Source organism: Diadema antillarum, unplaced genomic scaffold (assembly GCF_040938485.1).
Source record: "Diadema antillarum isolate AM-2024a unplaced genomic scaffold, OU_Dant_1.0 seq00001007_RagTag, whole genome shotgun sequence".
NCBI lineage: Eukaryota > Metazoa > Echinodermata > Echinoidea > Diadematoida > Diadematidae > Diadema > Diadema antillarum.
In genome coordinates, this window is record NW_027271844.1 from 100,670 (window position 1) to 118,021 (window position 17,352).

General features: G+C 40.2%; 2 protein-coding genes across 2 annotated transcripts; both read right to left on the bottom strand.

The window, feature by feature from the left end:
* Window positions 1-3,075: 3,075 nt before the first annotated feature.
* LOC139742578 (myogenesis-regulating glycosidase-like) lies at window positions 3,076-5,598 on the bottom strand. Its single transcript, XM_071653109.1, has 2 exons — window positions 5,362-5,598; window positions 3,076-4,848 (listed from the first exon to the last, which is right to left on the bottom strand). Exons 1-2 carry the CDS (start codon window positions 5,596-5,598, stop codon window positions 3,076-3,078), a joined length of 2,010 nt encoding a protein of 669 aa, XP_071509210.1.
* Window positions 5,599-13,800: 8,202 nt separating this feature from the next.
* Window positions 13,801-16,394, bottom strand: LOC139742579 (myogenesis-regulating glycosidase-like). Its single transcript, XM_071653110.1, has 2 exons — window positions 16,155-16,394; window positions 13,801-15,579 (listed from the first exon to the last, which is right to left on the bottom strand). Exons 1-2 carry the CDS (start codon window positions 16,392-16,394, stop codon window positions 13,801-13,803), a joined length of 2,019 nt encoding a protein of 672 aa, XP_071509211.1.
* Between the last annotated feature and the right edge of the window lie 958 nt (window positions 16,395-17,352).

Genomic DNA, 17,352 nt, shown 5'->3' on the forward strand with positions numbered 1-17,352 from the left:
GCGCGCACTGAAAATGCGATCTGAGGTACGCGCTCTTAGATGGCGGCTTCGAACGCGTGGGGTGTCATTTTTTCCGCACTCAGTTGCCCTGCTCATTTCCACCGACCACCTTGAGAATACGTATAAAGGGCACTTAAATGCGTTTTTTCGACAGGCCGCTGTTTTTTTCTAGCCGTCATTTTTTTCCCAATAATATTTGAATATATTTTGAATCCTTCGATATTACTTTTGAAGGACCGTTTGATGAATTTGAATTGATTTTCATAAGGAAACTTTTCATCGTAATTGAAATAAATTAGATGAGTCGGTTTGTTTTTTCACATTCATTTCTCGTTTCTGCATCAACTCGTACGGTCGTAGCGGGCGACAAAATGTTTATGTCATGTGTATGTGTAACGTGTGTGCTCGATCGTACAAGCGGCGGTGACAATTTTGCGGTCAAAATCGTCAAATTTATTACGGAAGGATACTCTACATCTAACAACGAGTCAGCAAAGGTAGGCCTAGTTATAATATATGTAACGTTAGTTACACGATAAACCTTATTCGATTTTGCTAAATTTCGGTAATTTAGAGGGAATACTTAGTTGTTTTCGCCACATTTTACTCGGTAGCGTAGCCAAGTGAATAATCGAACACCGTTGCGCGTAGTCCCATGCGTACATTTTCTTTCTGTACGCGCAATGCCATTATAATGCGCGGCCGGTCGTTATGGACCCGGTCGGTAGGTTGGACACCTACCATACCCTTTTTAGCTGCTCGAAGAAAACGGAACGCACGCACTAAAATTGCGCCAGTTTAAAACGGAGATTCATAATCAACGAGACGGTCACGACATTCAAAAAATGCAGTATTTATGGCATATTTGAGGTAAGAATTAGGCGGATTTACGTTATATTTCTAGAATAAACAAGCTACAGATCCTTAGGGTGACGATAGGTGGTACCCCCAACCCTACAGTGTATTACGATATGCCTATTTTTCCTGCTGCTATTCAAATCATTTACAATAATTAGCCAAACTAAGCAGATGATGCTTACTACAGTGGTACCTACCCTACAAACGGTTATGATACAGGTCAAAAACAAAAGTCTTAAATTTGTAAGTTTGACTTTCCTGTCGCTAAAAGAAGTATAGCAGAAGTTAATTATCGTTAAAGGTTAGGCTGAAGAATCGGCATATATTCCTGCGCTAGCTGGTTACTTCGATTCACTTTCTGAAGGCGCCGTTTCTCACAAACATTGATTTACTATTTTTATCATTAAAAAAAAAAATACAGGCATCGCTACGAATAGCGCCTGAAATTGAATATAGATAAGGAGGTGACATTTAACTGTAAAAGAAGGGCTGGGTCAAATTTCATCTGAATGAGTTTACCATCCTATATAGCCATAGGCATATGGGAAATGGAAATGTTCCCTCTCGAGTCTCGGGGCACTGTGACGGTAGTCGCGGGCGTTTGCATGGCGCCCTCTGACGTTAACGTCATGCGATAAAGTGAATATTGGGACAGGTTGAATGAATCGAATACCAATAATCCATCAATGAGTCGTAGAACCAACAATAATTTGACAAATCAAAAAACCTGAAAGCCAAAATTTAAATTTTGTTTTGAAACGCCTTACGCTGACTGGCAGGTACGAGCGTTAGCTGGTCATCGCAGCTCTGAAATAGCAGAGCGGTGAGTTCATTGTTTGCTAGATCGACGGCTCGATATGCAACGAAACGCCATGTGCACCTGTCACGAGTGTTACATGGCCTAGGCCCTATACAAGTGGTGATGCCAATAGTGAAGTGATATAACATTATGACGGGTGCTGTTCGTTATTCCGAAGGTTCGCTATTCCGAAGGTTCGTTGTTCCGAAGGGTCGTTAATCCGAAACACGTAAATTCCCTATATCTAGAGGTTCGTTAATCCGAAAATGAAAAAGGGTTCGTTAATCCGAAAATTTGTGGCGTTATTCCGAAGGTTCGTTATTCCGAAGATCGGTTAATCCGAAAATGAAATTCGGAACAATGAACCTTCGGAATAACGAATCTTAAGAATAAAGAGCCTTCGGAATAACGAACCTTCGGAATAACGAGCTGTAACCCATTTATAATAGACTCATCGGGAGTCGAAGTATAGTGGTATCTAAGGAAACTAGATGTACATAACGACGGTCGTATATACTTTTATAATCAATGATCGGGTCTGTACTATTACATTATTCTGACGCACCAGCCGCAAACAACAGGATGGAGTACTGATCGGTTGGAGGTACTGGGCCCATATGGTTTGAGGGCACTTCTACCAGTCTACTGCTTATACATACTTAAAGCAACTGATGTGGCACTTTGCGAACCACGCATAACGTAATATCATTTCGATTGCTACTGTCATGATTGTAGTTTCACTTGTCGTGTATATTGGTATAGGAGGAAAGTAATTCCACAATATCAAAAAAAGTATAAATGTTTGATGAACCATGGAAGAAGTAGCAAGGACGAATGTAGAAAAAAGGAGATGCTTAGTTTCTATGAAATGAGAAATATGAAAAAATATAGATTGTTGCTTATTTAACGTTTCATTGAATATTTTAAAATATCAAATTGGAAACATGACATAATCAATATATATTTATGTACACATCTTTCAACAATATAAGTAAACATAATTTCCAATAGTAGGTCATAAATGCTGTTGAAAAAGTATGTTCATTACATGACGAAATGATAAATTACTAATTAACGACCAGGCAAGCAAGATAAAAGAAAAAAAAATTCTTCTTTTTTTTTTTGGCACGGGGCAGAACCGGGTGTCTTCTTGCCTTAGGGAACCGAATAAACCACGACTATGTTGTACCCAAGAAAACGGACTTTTGATCTATCATTATTGTTTTATCATGTAGGCCTAATACTAATGAATTCGTCACACGTTTCATCACCAGTGGGACATCGGTTAATTGCACAATAATCAAAACTGAATTGTTCTCACATAATATTGTAAACTGTTTCAAATACTAATGATGAGCCGTGAAAAACTGGTGCGGCTTTCTACGCAACTGTCGCAAGGGTGACTCTGACCGCTTGGATTAGGTCGAATCTGTAACTCTGGTGTAATACAGGGCTTCCGAGAGAGGTACTTCCACTTTCTGCAGCCAATCTCCACCATCGTGCTCCGTCCCGTGAAGTTCGTCTCGCCATCTTCCCTTCGGGAGATAAACACGTCGAGAGAGGGCGCCCTCCTCTACAATTGGTGCGACAAGGAGATCATCTCCGACCAGGAACTCGTCTTCGCTGAGAAGAGCGTCTCGTTCAGTTGGTGCAATCCACCATAGAGGACGTATCATGGGCTTCCCTTCGGTGAGCGTCTCCTCCTCCGCCAGTTGCAGGAGTTTTGGAGTGATGACATTCTCGTGGAACTCCGTCCAGTATCGCGAGATGTTGACGACCTCGGTGTCATTGACGTACTGCCAGGGAGAGATTGAGTACTGCATGGCCGGCATGAAGGCGGTGATCTGAAGCCATCGGATGAAGAGCTCCTTGTCTGGAAGGTAGGTATTTCGGAAGCCACCTTCGTAGACGTTGCCCCCGATCATATCCGCAAGGACGTACGGGTAGCCCAGCACGCTGAAAGTCAGGGCCGATGTGATGAGTGTCTTCAGACCGTTGTTCCAGCCCCAGATTGAGTCTTTGTCCATCATCCTGACGAAGATTGGTTGACGCTGGGTCTCGAAGCCGACTCGGACCTCCACCTGGGTGCCGAGTCGCGAAGCGAGATTCACCCAGCCAGTGGTGTACTCGCACGGATTGACAATTGCCTGCAGAGTTTTGTAGCTGCCGAGGTAGTTTGTCTCCCCAGCGTCGAACTTGAAGGAATCGATACCGTACGTGGTGCGGACGTCTTCCAGCCTCTGGACGAACCAATCAACAGCATCAGGGTTTGTCACGTCTAGCATGGCAGCCTGCGTTCCAGCCCACCAGCTAATTAGAGCTGTCTGACCATTTTCTTCCTTCACCCAGTATCTAAGATTGTCGCCTTCTGCAAACGCCTTCGTACCACGTTCATTAGCGAAAGGGGTAACCCAAAGGGTTACCCTGAAACCCATCTCATGGAGTTCTTCCACCATCGCTGTCGCGTTGGGGAACTTGCTCTCATTAAATTCATAATCTCCGTAGTTTGGCCAGTTGTATCCGTCATCGATTTCTATCTGACTGTTGTTGAATCCATTGGCGAGGATCTCGTCCGCAAAATTGAGAACTATAGATTGGTTAACGGTCGTCTTGTATCGCGCCCATGTTGACCAAATCGGTGACCTCATCATGCGGACATCGGGTAAACCTTCTGGTTTGCTGACATAACGAGCCGTCATGTAATCATGGACTACCCGAATGTTTTCTGCAGAGCATATGGTGTAATCCAAGGGAACACTGTTGCTGGCTGGCTTTGGGTAGTATGTTTCCGTGTAATCTGCTTTGAAACATATCAGTCCATCATTATCATAATTGACGCTCGCGTGCAGAGGGGTACTGTGAGAAACGCGTATGGCGACGCCCTTTGAAGACAACCAATATCGTTCGAGTACCGATCCGTAATCATTGTAACGTGCGTACATGTCCCCGGACACGTACATTGTCATCGGCTCGTTCCATTCATTGATTGGCCAGTGCTGGAAGAAGCGCGTAGCGCTACCAAACCACTGCTCGTCCCCGATCTCGTAACAATCCTGGAGGACCCTGTCGCTACCCTCTTCCTGCAAAACCTGCCACACGAAGCGATTGCAGGTCACTCCATTTTCTTCAAATTCTTCCTGAGCTATCTCTAGTCGAGCCCCGGATCCCCACTGGAGGCACTGTACGCCATTCTGGGTTGAAAAGATATCATAGAGTAATAGTAATGTTTTTATGCCGACTCTTGAACTTGTATACACAATTCGCCATAAACGAATTTACCGATGTTTCCCCTTCTCAACTAATCTATTTTCTAACTTAGGACAGACTGACCTTTATTTTTCCTTTAGGTCTACAAAACTGTTGAATGGAAACGTCGTTATTGTGCCACAGATGTGAATATGCAGCCTTGTTTGTAAGACTGCATGTACCCTGCTCAATTTTTGTTTGTTATAGAAAGAGATTGTAAATATTCATTTCAAGTAATATGATGTCAATGACAGACAATATTTCGGTTACATGTTCGAACCTTTTCTGTAGCAGCAAGCAGCATAACTGTCAGTTGTTAAACACATAATCACCTTATTGCCTTCGACACCGGAATGCTCATCCGACGATTAAATTGTCTACTAAACGATCACCACATTATAAAGTGATCTAAACACACGTGTATAGAGCCATGCTGATTTTCGAAGTTCTAGACCCACCTCACGAGTAGGTGAACATTCCTCGGCCGTGCCATCCAGGAGGACTCCAGCTCGTCCCATTAGGACAACCTCGTCTCCATGTCGAATTTCGATGCCACCTTCACTGCCGACGGGCAGGACGGATGGCTCCTCCTCGGACGGGTTTGAGAGATACACGCCGCAGATGACCCCGGCAATGATACCTGCCGTTCCGATGGTCACTCCGGTGATAAGCATCACGGTTCTGCCGGACGGCATGATGACCTTTTGACGCCGGAAGATATGAAAAAAAAAAACCGAACTGCAAAATAGCTTTCCTCTCACTTATACTTTAATCTAATTTCCCTATATAAGTCTGGGTGTCAAAGTCAGATTTTGGGGTCTAACCTTGTTTTGCTGTCCGTCCAATGTTTTTGAGGGGTTTTACCCTATTTTGAAAGTGCTAAATCCGACTTTGGCTACTGCAACTCTTGCACGCATCCTTGAGGGTTTTGAGATATGTTTGATAAAAGATGGCTACCAGTATTTGAAGAACGTACTTCCCAAAGGCGCTAAATCCTTATATTTCAATGGATTTAGCGCCTTTTGGAAGCAAGTTTTTCATTTATGGCTTCCAAAATCTGAAACTCCTATATATTCTTCGATTTAAAAAAATGTAAAGACGAAAGTGAAATATATTTCAAGGGTCCTGAATCTCAATCTGGATGATGCCACTCTTGCATCCTTGAGGATTTGAGAAATTCAAGACGGCTGCCAAAAAAAAATCGAAATTCCCACCTATTTCCGTATTGTGAAAAAGTGAAAAGATTTGGTAGTCTTTATACCCTATATATTTGAAAGATGCTTAATCCCAATCTGGGTGATGCAAGTCTTGCACCCCTGGAGGGCTTTGAAGTATTCAAATGGCTGCCAAAATGGAAAATCTGATAGAAATATTTCCTTACCAGAATGATGATAAAAACGTGAAAAAAAATGTAATCGGTCCATTCAGCACCTTCAAAGTAGGTCAAAACCAGACTTTTACATGAATTTCACCATTTTATCAGTATTTATAAGGAAATACATGGGAATTTCAATTTTTGCCGGCCATCTTGAATGTCTCAAAATTCTCAAGGATGTAAAAGTTGCGTCATCCATCCATAATCGGATCCCGCACACTGAAACATGGATCTACTACACATGCACAATCATTACTTTCATTCATTACTCACACATTAATTAATTCATGCACCTGTATCTGTCAAAAGCTTCACAGAAACATATGCTTTCCTGCTTTGATCATCAAAGCCGACAGTCAGCCTGGATAAAAAACAAAACGGCTCTTAACCCCCTCCCCTTAAAAACTACATGCGCAGAGGATAGTGACGGTCTGGAAATCAAATTTTCCATTTCTGCACATTGTTTCAGAGTAAACAAGGCCAGTAACCGTAGATGGCATGTATGTCTTGCCACTCAGCAACATTACGTGCGTGTCCACAAATGTCCACTTCAGTTTACTACCAGTTCTGAGACGGAAAAATCGACATGTTTTCAGACATGCTAGCTGTTCTCCACTATTGGTGTTTATTCAAAGGCAGTACCGTCTGAAAAGGCACCTCGGCCAAGAGACCGAAATGAAGGAAACTGTTCTTTTGTCAGTGACGATGCACGACATTACGCAATCGTCATTGTCTAAACATCTGAATGTACTCATGAAGATGCACATAATCAGGTGGCGGCAGTGATGATGGGATCAAAGAAATACCTTCTTACTTAGTCCATGTGTGTGGTAGGTACACGCTCGAAATAGGTAAAACCTCCAAAGCACATTGGGCCGACGGTAAAACAAGGATTAGACGCTGACACAAAGACTATTCTGATAGTGTGCTTGAAAGAAATCAACGATCTGTTTCAAGGGTTTTGTGAATAATGTTACGGTAATACAGCCATAGGTAAAAATATTCCGTTCCAACTATTGTTTATTACAAAATGGGCTTTAGAATCTCTGCAATCTGATTGGACAATCACCATGCATTGATTTTGACTGATCCACACTGGGCCCGGTAAAATCCGAACGCATGGCTCAAGCCTTGTAAATGTACAATGTTGTAGGTGTACCGGACGCATGAGGGAAACAAGTTGAATTTCTTGTACATTTTGTGAGCCCATTTTATAAAGCTGTACGCATGATGCACAGGCCTTTTTCATGGACCAGTGAGAACCGGATGCTCTCGTTTAACTTTGCCAGAAACTGTTTAAAACTGTTTAAACAGTACCTTTTCAGACGCATCCAATTTTTACCGATCCATCCTGTCCTGTGCATCATTTTTACACTATTACCTTACCAAGGAGCTTCCAACAAAAGCTCCTTGATCATACTGCCACTGTAAACTATTATCTCTGCTGCCAACATCAGTAACATTCTTATAAAGTTTTTTTTTGCCACTAAATATTTGCTCGAATTGTGTTTACTGTCATTCAAAGCTAGATATAGATATCGTGCCACGTTAGTCTTTGTACATGGTGATAATGGGACTATCGCAATGTGTTTGTCTATTTGGGAGGAAGACATTGATTACGAAAAACAATACTCCATGTTAGGATTAATGTTTGCATTTCAACATTCTCAACCTTTGATGTACTACGTGATAATACACATGTAATTTATGGAGGCAAAATTCTGCTGTTAATAGATGCTATAACCTCTGATGACAATGGATGATGAAGATCTAAAACAAAACTGTATGGCGCCTTTTATACAAAAATGTTTCGAAGCCCCGTGGAGTTCGATATTATATAAAGAAAATACTGAATCGACTTAAATAATCAACATGAGAAACAAACACATGTAAGTCAATTACAAGTTCTAGTAATCCATCATGAATTCCATGATCACCAATACTGTGATTGTTCAATTAATTTAGTGTTCTAAGTTTCTTTTTGAAAGTGTCAATGGAGATCAGTCCTTAATATTGGTAGAGAACGTATTCCAGAGAGGTGGGCAGATGGAGGGGGAGGGCACAAACGGAAGGTCAAAATAAGATAAGAGTTTACATCAGTAACTCGAAACGTATCTTAAGAAGACTAATTCATGTCTACAGATATTAATTCATAAGTACTACGTACAGACTTTTGCACAGACGCGATGTGCCTATCTATTGATCAGTGGCAGAAGGACAATGACGACCCCTTGTTGTTCTTTCTTTAACCCACCAAGTCCAAACAACAACAACATTTTTTTTTGAAAAATCATTCATTGCCTACATGCCATAACGTAGATTAAAACCTACTCTTTTTTCTGAGACCAATTCTCATACAACTGTGCATTTCAGTTGCAGGTTATGAAAATCCTCGTATCGGCAAGTTTCTATAAACTGCATCTTCAGTGGCAACGCATTTCAGACGCTTGAATTTGTCTCAAATCGGAAAGTTGTACCCTTTGGCATTTTTTTTTCAGGTTTAACGAGTTTGACCAGTTTCATCTATATCTTTCAAGTATGCACAGTAATACTGAGATTTTGCAAAGGCATGAATATAGTATCTACAGTAAAAAAAAATAAAGAAAAAAAAAGAAAAAATATATATCAGGACTCGTGGATTATAAAGAAAAAATAATTGTGTTGAATAGAATGTGAGACATGTGATGAATAAGTTTACACGAGTTTAAGAGCATAATGAGAAGAATCAAGAATGCTAATAATGATATAAGCTATAAATTTTGACAAATTGCTGAACTATGTCAATATATCAATGGTCATAGACGTACAAGAGGAGCGCAAGAGCCTTAGATCAAAGAAGTGCACGCAATACGGCGCAGACATGGAGACATGCATGGCGTTAGCATCACTTCAACCAAATTACCTCTTCCAAGTCTTTTATACCCTTTCAGCACAAAAGATTCCAGGCACCAATGTATCACACAGTGAACCGTATTTCCAAGGCTAATTTTTCTCCTTCCTTTTCGATCTTTGCTTGTCTTGAAAGTCGTTGGTTCGACAATTGCAAAGTGTGCAGTCGTAAACCAGTTGGTAAGAGTCGGTATCTGCCGACGTGCTGTGAGAAATATAATGCAGTGTGAGAGACCGAGATAAAGAGGATCATTGTGTGCAAATGTAAACAAGAAAATGATAAAATGTGCTTGAGCATTTCCGGATCGCCTTTTCATATGGTATTTCTTACAATGGGGACGTACCCACTTGAATTCTACGTCACTGTAGTGAAGGAGGTACAAGGAACTTTGAGCGATATGTATCTGATAAACTTTAACATATCACATCACTCCTGTGGTACCATTCCATCAACATAAACATACCATGGATGTATAGCTCCGTTCATATACACACACTCATTCACACATTATGGATGCTCACCTCCCTACACATAATTTACACACACACACACACACACACACACACACACACACACACTTCTTTGTTTTTCAGTAATCTGTATTTGATTTCTGTAATTTCACACACACACACAAAAATCATCTTCATTGTTTAAACACAATACACAATCAGCAATATTTTGATTTAAAAAAACACACACCAAACAATGATGCATGACCCGAAATACATACAACTTATATTCAGGCACATGGACGTACAAATAGCTGCCAAAATAACAAAAAAGGATACCATCCCCACCTGTCCTCTTACTCATCCCCTTCCCATGCAGTACTAAGGTGCCTGCTCATATCTCAATCTCTGCACTTCAATAAAATATATATATTTTTTTAATCAGTCAAATTCCACGATATATTCATATCTTGGTGTAATATACATCATCTCAAAGCATTGGCTTTAGATGTAAGAGAAAGTAGCAGAGAAAAGGAGAAAGAGAGAGCGAAAGAGAAAAGAGAAAAATACGCAAGCTCAGAGAAAACTACAGAAGTTTGAACCGTATGAAACTAACAGACCCCAGTCGCTCTCGAAAAATCAAATAAACAACACTTACTGATTTATTCAATCATAATTAAAACATTTCCACTTCATTAAAAGCAAAGCCAATTTTCCTCTCTTAATTGGCAATTTCTATTCCTCTTCAATACTTACCCTTATTCCCTTTTGAATTATATTGAATGATGGTAAAAAAAAACACCCTGTACCTCTTGAGTTAAAAATGATATATTTCAGCAAAATGATCAAAGAATCAACAAACGTAATTCTATCTGAGCTACCTGGTAGTTCAGCAAAATGTCTGCCCAATGCATATCACATATTTCAACAAAATCACAACATGATATAATTGCTCTCCATAGTATCTTTAACTATCCAACATTGCAAAAATAAATGTTCATAAGTTTCCATCTCTTGATTACAGAAAGAACACAAACTGTTTGCTACTTAAAAGTTGCTCTTTTGTGTAAACCACTCTATGTAATAACTTAAATTGAAATTCTATGTGTTTTTCTATAAGAAGCGTTTAAGTAGATCGCGGTCTAACAATATTTCTTTAATTTTTTCTTTAACGTAGTCAAATTATTTTTAAATCATCCAATTTCTGCAAATTAATAATAAAGAAATCATTATACATTTTCCGTGAATTTACATCTCTTGATTATATTTGTTGGCCCTAAAATCTGTAATTCTAAATGAAACGTCACCACATCCCTACACTGAAATCTAACAATCCTCCTCTCATTCTTAAAATCATTTGGTAATACGTGTATAATATAAATATCAATGACTGCTAAAAAATCAGTACTTTTCATACCTAGATTAAACAAAAATACTTAATGGGCTTATACATGACCCCTCTCCAATATATGATCAATTTTTTATATCCCCTTTTCATATAAATTTTGATCAAAAAAAATCTTCCCTTTCAAACATATGTTTCTATTGTTAAAGACAATCGGGCCTTCAAATTCCCCATCCATATTCCCACACCCACTAATTTTTTCACTTGCAAAATATCCCTATAAAATTGCGGGATTTTCAAATTCAATCCCGTTAATTCATAATAACAAATGAATATAAATCGACCTCCTGCTGACCTACAGCAATAATCAAAATACAATTTCCAACTCATATTCTTATTTCCATATAACAAACGTTTCAACCAAACTATGCGTTACGCCTGAACAAAAAGTTTATAATTTGTCATTTTAACCCCGCCGTTATTGCAATGATATACGATATTCCTTTTAATTCTATATTTCCCATTCCATAAAAATTCAAACATAATTTTTTCAATTTTTTTCTATCATTTGCTAAGTTGGAACTGATTTAAGAGAAGAAAACATAATTCAATTTGGATAAAGCATAAGTTTTCATAAGGTGTACTTTACCTTTAAGAGTCAAATCCCTTTGCTTGCACCACCTTCACAATCTTTTTATTTACTTAAAGGACAAGTCCACCTTCATATACATGTGGATTGAGTGAATGCAACAATATTAGTAGAACACATAAGTGAAAGTCTGGGGAAAATCGGACAATCCGTTCAAAAGTTATGAATTCTTAAAGTATCTGCGCAGTCACTGCTGGATGAGAAGACTACTACAGTGTATGATGTCATATGCGTACAACCATATTAAAAAGAAAATAGAATGAGAATTTCACAAAACCTCACTTTTTTAATAAAGTGCACATTTCTTCGACTTGTAACTGACATATGTTAAGGGTAATATTATTCCCCCTGCCTTCTGAAAGAGAGAAGTCAAGTGTTCTTTTGTTATGCGAGAAAAGTGAAAATATGTTGAATTTTCTTTATACTTTCTTTATATCGTTGTACACATGTGACATCACAAACTATAGTAGTCTTCTCATCTAGCCTTGAGTGAGCAGAAACTTCAAAAATTCATAACTTTTGAACGGATTGTCCGATTTTCCTCAAACTGTCACTGATGTGTTTTACTAATATTGCTGCATTCACTCAACCCAAATGTCGATGACGGTGAACGTGTCCTTTAATATTTATTATCTCCTTATAATTCATTTCGTCCCTTATCTGTATATAAAGAACTTGTTTCACTTCATGTTTCCCAAATGTAAAACCTTTAACACTATCATCTTCTCTCACTACACATGCTAAAATTTCTATGGCCAATAAAAATGAATACTAAATAAAGTATTTTAACCCATGATATAAAAGAATTTCCAAAACCAAATCATTCCAACACTTTGAATAAAAAAACAAAATTTACCCAATCAAACGCTTTTTCGAAATTAACTGCAATTGAAAATTCATTATTTTGGTCCATTGAATGAAGAAAAAATATCCTCAATTACCTTTACCACCTTACCATTATTTCTCTCTTTAATATACCCAACCTGACCATCATGAATGTTATTTCTCCTAATAAGCTAAAATACACGCATACATATACACACACTCATTCACACATTACACATATACACACGAACTGACGGCGATTTGCATGCTCTGTGTTATCTTTCACTTTGCATTGCGTAATATACAACTTTTTAAATATCATTACAACACGGTATTTTGTCACTAAATACAGCTTACTTCATTTTCGGAATTAAGAACCTTATGTAACTTTCAGATTAACGCACCTTATTTCATTTTCGGATTTTACGAACCTTCGGAATATTCCACGAATCTGTAATAGCGTAATATGCTATTTTTTTTTAATTACGGCACCGTATTTTGTCATTAAATGAATTCGATTTCATTTTGGGATTACGAACCTTATCTAACTTTCGGATCAACGAACCTTTATTCATTTTCGGATTAACTAACTTTCAGAATAACAAACATTTCATTTTTGGATTTTACAAGCCTTCGGATTTAACGAACTTGATTTCATTTTCGGATTAACGAGCCTTCGGAATAATGAACGGTAATCGCCTGCTCAATCCCAAAACTGAACTTAACCACCCCATATTACGCAATACGTATCTGTCAAGTAACTGGGAGCGAAAATTGAGATACGACGAATAAAGCTGAAAAAAAATGTTTCAAAATTGCGTGTGCGTGTGTGTGTGAGTGTGTCTCCCTCTGTCTGTCCGTGCAAAGTTCGTGTGCGTAGTCTAGGAATCGTATTTCTCAACCGACTTCATTCACTTTGCCAGTATACAGTGATTTTAGCCTCAGATTACTATCGTCATAAAAATTATTCGTCGCAAATAAGATACGTGCAAATATTTCGATCAGCAAGTAAAAAAAAGTCACGTAACAATTAAGGAATTTCATGTCTTTGTTTTGCTAATTGCATTATCTTGTTATTGTGCAAATACACATGCTATCGTAGTGAAAGTTGTCACAACTCCATTCACATTCACTCTTCTTCCGTGAGAGTGAGACCACAATCAACAGTCAATTACTTACTGATTATTCTGTCACTTTCGGGGAGGTCTAAGTTGCACGAGTCTTCAAAGGGTTTAAGTAGTTGCAGAAAATCATCATCCATATTTAAGTAACTACAAATCAATTAAAGAGGCAATTCCATGAAAAAATGAAAGGTGAAAATACAATACAAAATATGGATGATATAAGCAGCTACTCCTCTGGAATTAGGTCGAGTCTGCAACTTTAGTGTAATACAGGGCTTCCGAGAGAGGTACTTCCACTTCCCGCAGCCAATCTCCACCATCGTGCTCCGTCCCGTGAAGTTCGTCTCGCCATCTTCCCGCCGGGAGATAAACATCTCGAGAGAGGGCGCCCTCCTCTACGATCGGCGCTACAAGGAGATCGTCTCCGACCAGGAACTCGTCGTCGCTGAGGAGAGCGTCCCGCTCAGTTGGTGCAATCCACCATAGAGGGCGTATCATGGGCTTCCCTTCGGTGAGCGTCTCCTCCTCCGCAAGTTGCAGGAGTTTTGGCGTGATGACGTTCTCGTGGAACTCCGTCCAGCTTCGCGAGATGTTGACGACCTCGGTGTCATTGACGTACTGCCAGGGAGAGATTGAGTACTGCATGGACGGCATGAATGCTGTGATCTGGAGCCATCGGATGAAGAGCTCCTTGTCGGGAAGGTATGTATTCCGGAACCCACCTTCGTAGACGTTGCCCCCGATCATATCCGCAAGGACGTACGGGTAACCCAGCACGCTGAAAGTCAGGGCCGATGTGATGAGTGTCTTCAGACCGTTGTTCCAGCCCCAGATGGAGTCCTTGTCCATCATCCTGACGAAGATTGGCTGATGCTGGGTCTCGAAGCCGACTCGGACCTCCACCTGGGTGCCGAGTCGCGCTGCGAGATTCACCCAGCCCGTAGTGTACTCGCACGGATTGATAATTGCCTGCTGAGTTTTGTAGCTGCCAAGGTAGTTTGTCTCCCCGGCGTCGAACTTGAAGGAGTCAATGCCGTACGTGGTGCGGACGTCTTCCAGCCTCTGGACGAACCAGTCCACAGCATCAGGGTTTGTCACGTCTAGCATGCCAGCCTGCGTTCCAGCCCACCAGGTTATTAGAGCCGTCTCACCATTTTCATCCTTCACCCAGTATCCAAGATCGTCTCCTTCTCCAAACGCTGTCGAACCGATTTTATTGGCGAAAGGCGTAACCCAGAGGGTTACCCTGAAACCCTTCTCATGGAGCTCTTGCACCATCGCTGTCGCGTTGGGGAACTTGCTCTCATTAAATTCATAATCTCCGTAGTTTGGCCAGTTGTATCCGTCGTCGATTTCTATCTGACTGTTGCTGAAACCGTTGGCAAGGATCTCATCCGCAAAACTGAGAACTATATCTTGGCTAACGGTCGTCTTGTATCGCGCCCATGTTGACCAAATCGGTGATCTCATCATCCGAACATCGGGTAAACCCTCTGGTTTCCTCACATAACGAGCCGTCATGTAATCATGGACTACCCGAATGTTTTCTGCCGAGCATATGGTGTAATCCAAAGAGATATTGGTGCTGGCTGGATTTGGATTTGGGTAGTATGTTTCCGTGTAATCCGCTTTCAAACAAATCTGGCCATCGTTATTATAATTGACGCTTGCGTGCAGAGGTGTCCTGCGGGAAACACGTATGGCTACGCCCTTTGAAGACAACCAATATCGTTCGAGTACCGATCCGTAGTCGTTGTAATTTGCATACATGTCTCCGGACACGTACATCGTCATCGACTCGTTCCATTCATTGATTGGCCAGTGCTGGAAGAAGCGCGTGGCGCTACCAAACCACTGCTCGTCCCCGATCTCGTAACAATCTTGGAGGACGCCCTCGCTACCCTCCTCCTGCACGGCCTGCCACACGAAGCGATGGCAAGTTACTCTGTTTTCTTCAAATTCTTCTTGAGCTATCTCTAGTCGCGCCCCGGAACCCCACTGGAGGCACTGTATGCTATTCTGGGTTGAAAAGAGAGCATTTATAAATATCAATGTTTCAAGCCACCTTGTGAAGGCACACGCAATTTGCCATAAACGAATCTTTCCCAGTACCACCCTTTCATGCTGCTTCTCAACTAACCTACTTTCTAATCTAAGAACAGACTGGCTTTCATTTTCATCTTTAATTCTATCAGATTGTTTGATAGAAATGTTTTCGTTTCGCCACAGTTGTGAAACTGCAGCCTTGTTTGTAATGCTCCATTTACCCATCTCATATTTCTATATTATTGAGAGATATTGTAAACCTTGTTTTACGTAATGTAATAACGGCTGACGATATTGAAAAGGCTGCATGATATCATTATATATATATATATATATATATATATATATATTGTAGCTATACAAACAGCATAACTTGCAGTCTTTAAACACATTATATACATGTATTAATCACTGTGTCATGGAGCTACCCATGACTGCTTTAGTCAACGAAATGCCCATCCAATGATTAAATTGTCTATTTATTATCACCACATTAAAGTGATCTAAACACGTATGAAAAGTGCCCTCATCGATATTTCTCGACCCACCTCGCCGGTAGGTGAACATTCCTCGGCCGTGCCATCCAGGAAGACTCCAGCTTGTCCCATTAGAACAACCTCGTCTCCATGTCGAATTTCGATGCCACCTTCACTGCTGACGGGCAGGACGGGTGGCTCCGCGTCGGACGGGTTTGAGAGATACACGCCGCAGAGGACCGCGACTGTGATCGCCACCGCTACGCCAATGGTCACTCCAGTAATCGTTATCACTGTTCTGCTGGACGGCATGATGACCTTTAAAAAAAAAAGAGAAAACAAATTATGAAAAAACAATTGCAAATTTGTCTCAAAGTGTGTCTCTCACTTTTTAAGTCTCATTTTTGTATTCCGATTGTTTGATTGAAAGACATAAACGATCTCCGTAAGTTTGGGTGAATAATGTTGTGTAAATAAAAGCATAGGATGACATATTTTCATGGCAATTATTTACTTTCAACATACTAATATTTTCAACAATATTGTCTCTGCAGTCAGCCCCATTACCATTCTTAATAAATTTGTTTCTCCAACATAATAATTGTTCTTATGTTTGGACTTATGTATCGCATTTTATTCATTTAGGAAAGGAACTCTTCATGTTACGAATCATGTTTACATTTCGAAATTTTCTGTCCTTTTATGTACCACTCGATAATGAAAATGTGATTTTACGGTACAAAGAGTATTGCAGGAGAAACAACCACACATAAACCAATTACAAGTTAATCATCGCATAATCATCGATATTGTTCTTCAAATGAGTAATTCTTGAGTTTCTTTTTGAAGTGTCAACTGGAGTTGAGTTCTGAATATGGGTAGGGATATCCAGAGAAGGGGGGTGCATAAATGGAAAGAACCCTATCACCGTAACGATTTTTTGTTTTGTTTTTTGTACCAAGCAAGGACCAATGTGGGCTGGACGAGATCCGGCTAATGATCTGAGCTTTATACATGTAACATAATCTGTTTGGGTGAGATCAGGTACCGGTAAGTGTAGTCTGGCTTCCAGACCGTCTGGTCGTGCTTATTTCCTTCCCAGAATATTAACGCCCTCTAACGACAAAAGAATTAGCAGCTTTGGCTGGATGGTCCTGCTGACGTAACCCCTTGCACATTACGTAATGACAGAGCGATTGCCCTCTTCCACTGGGGGGTTACTGAGTAAAATCTTAGGCTCCTCCCATTTGAAGCGAATGAGAGCAGACCC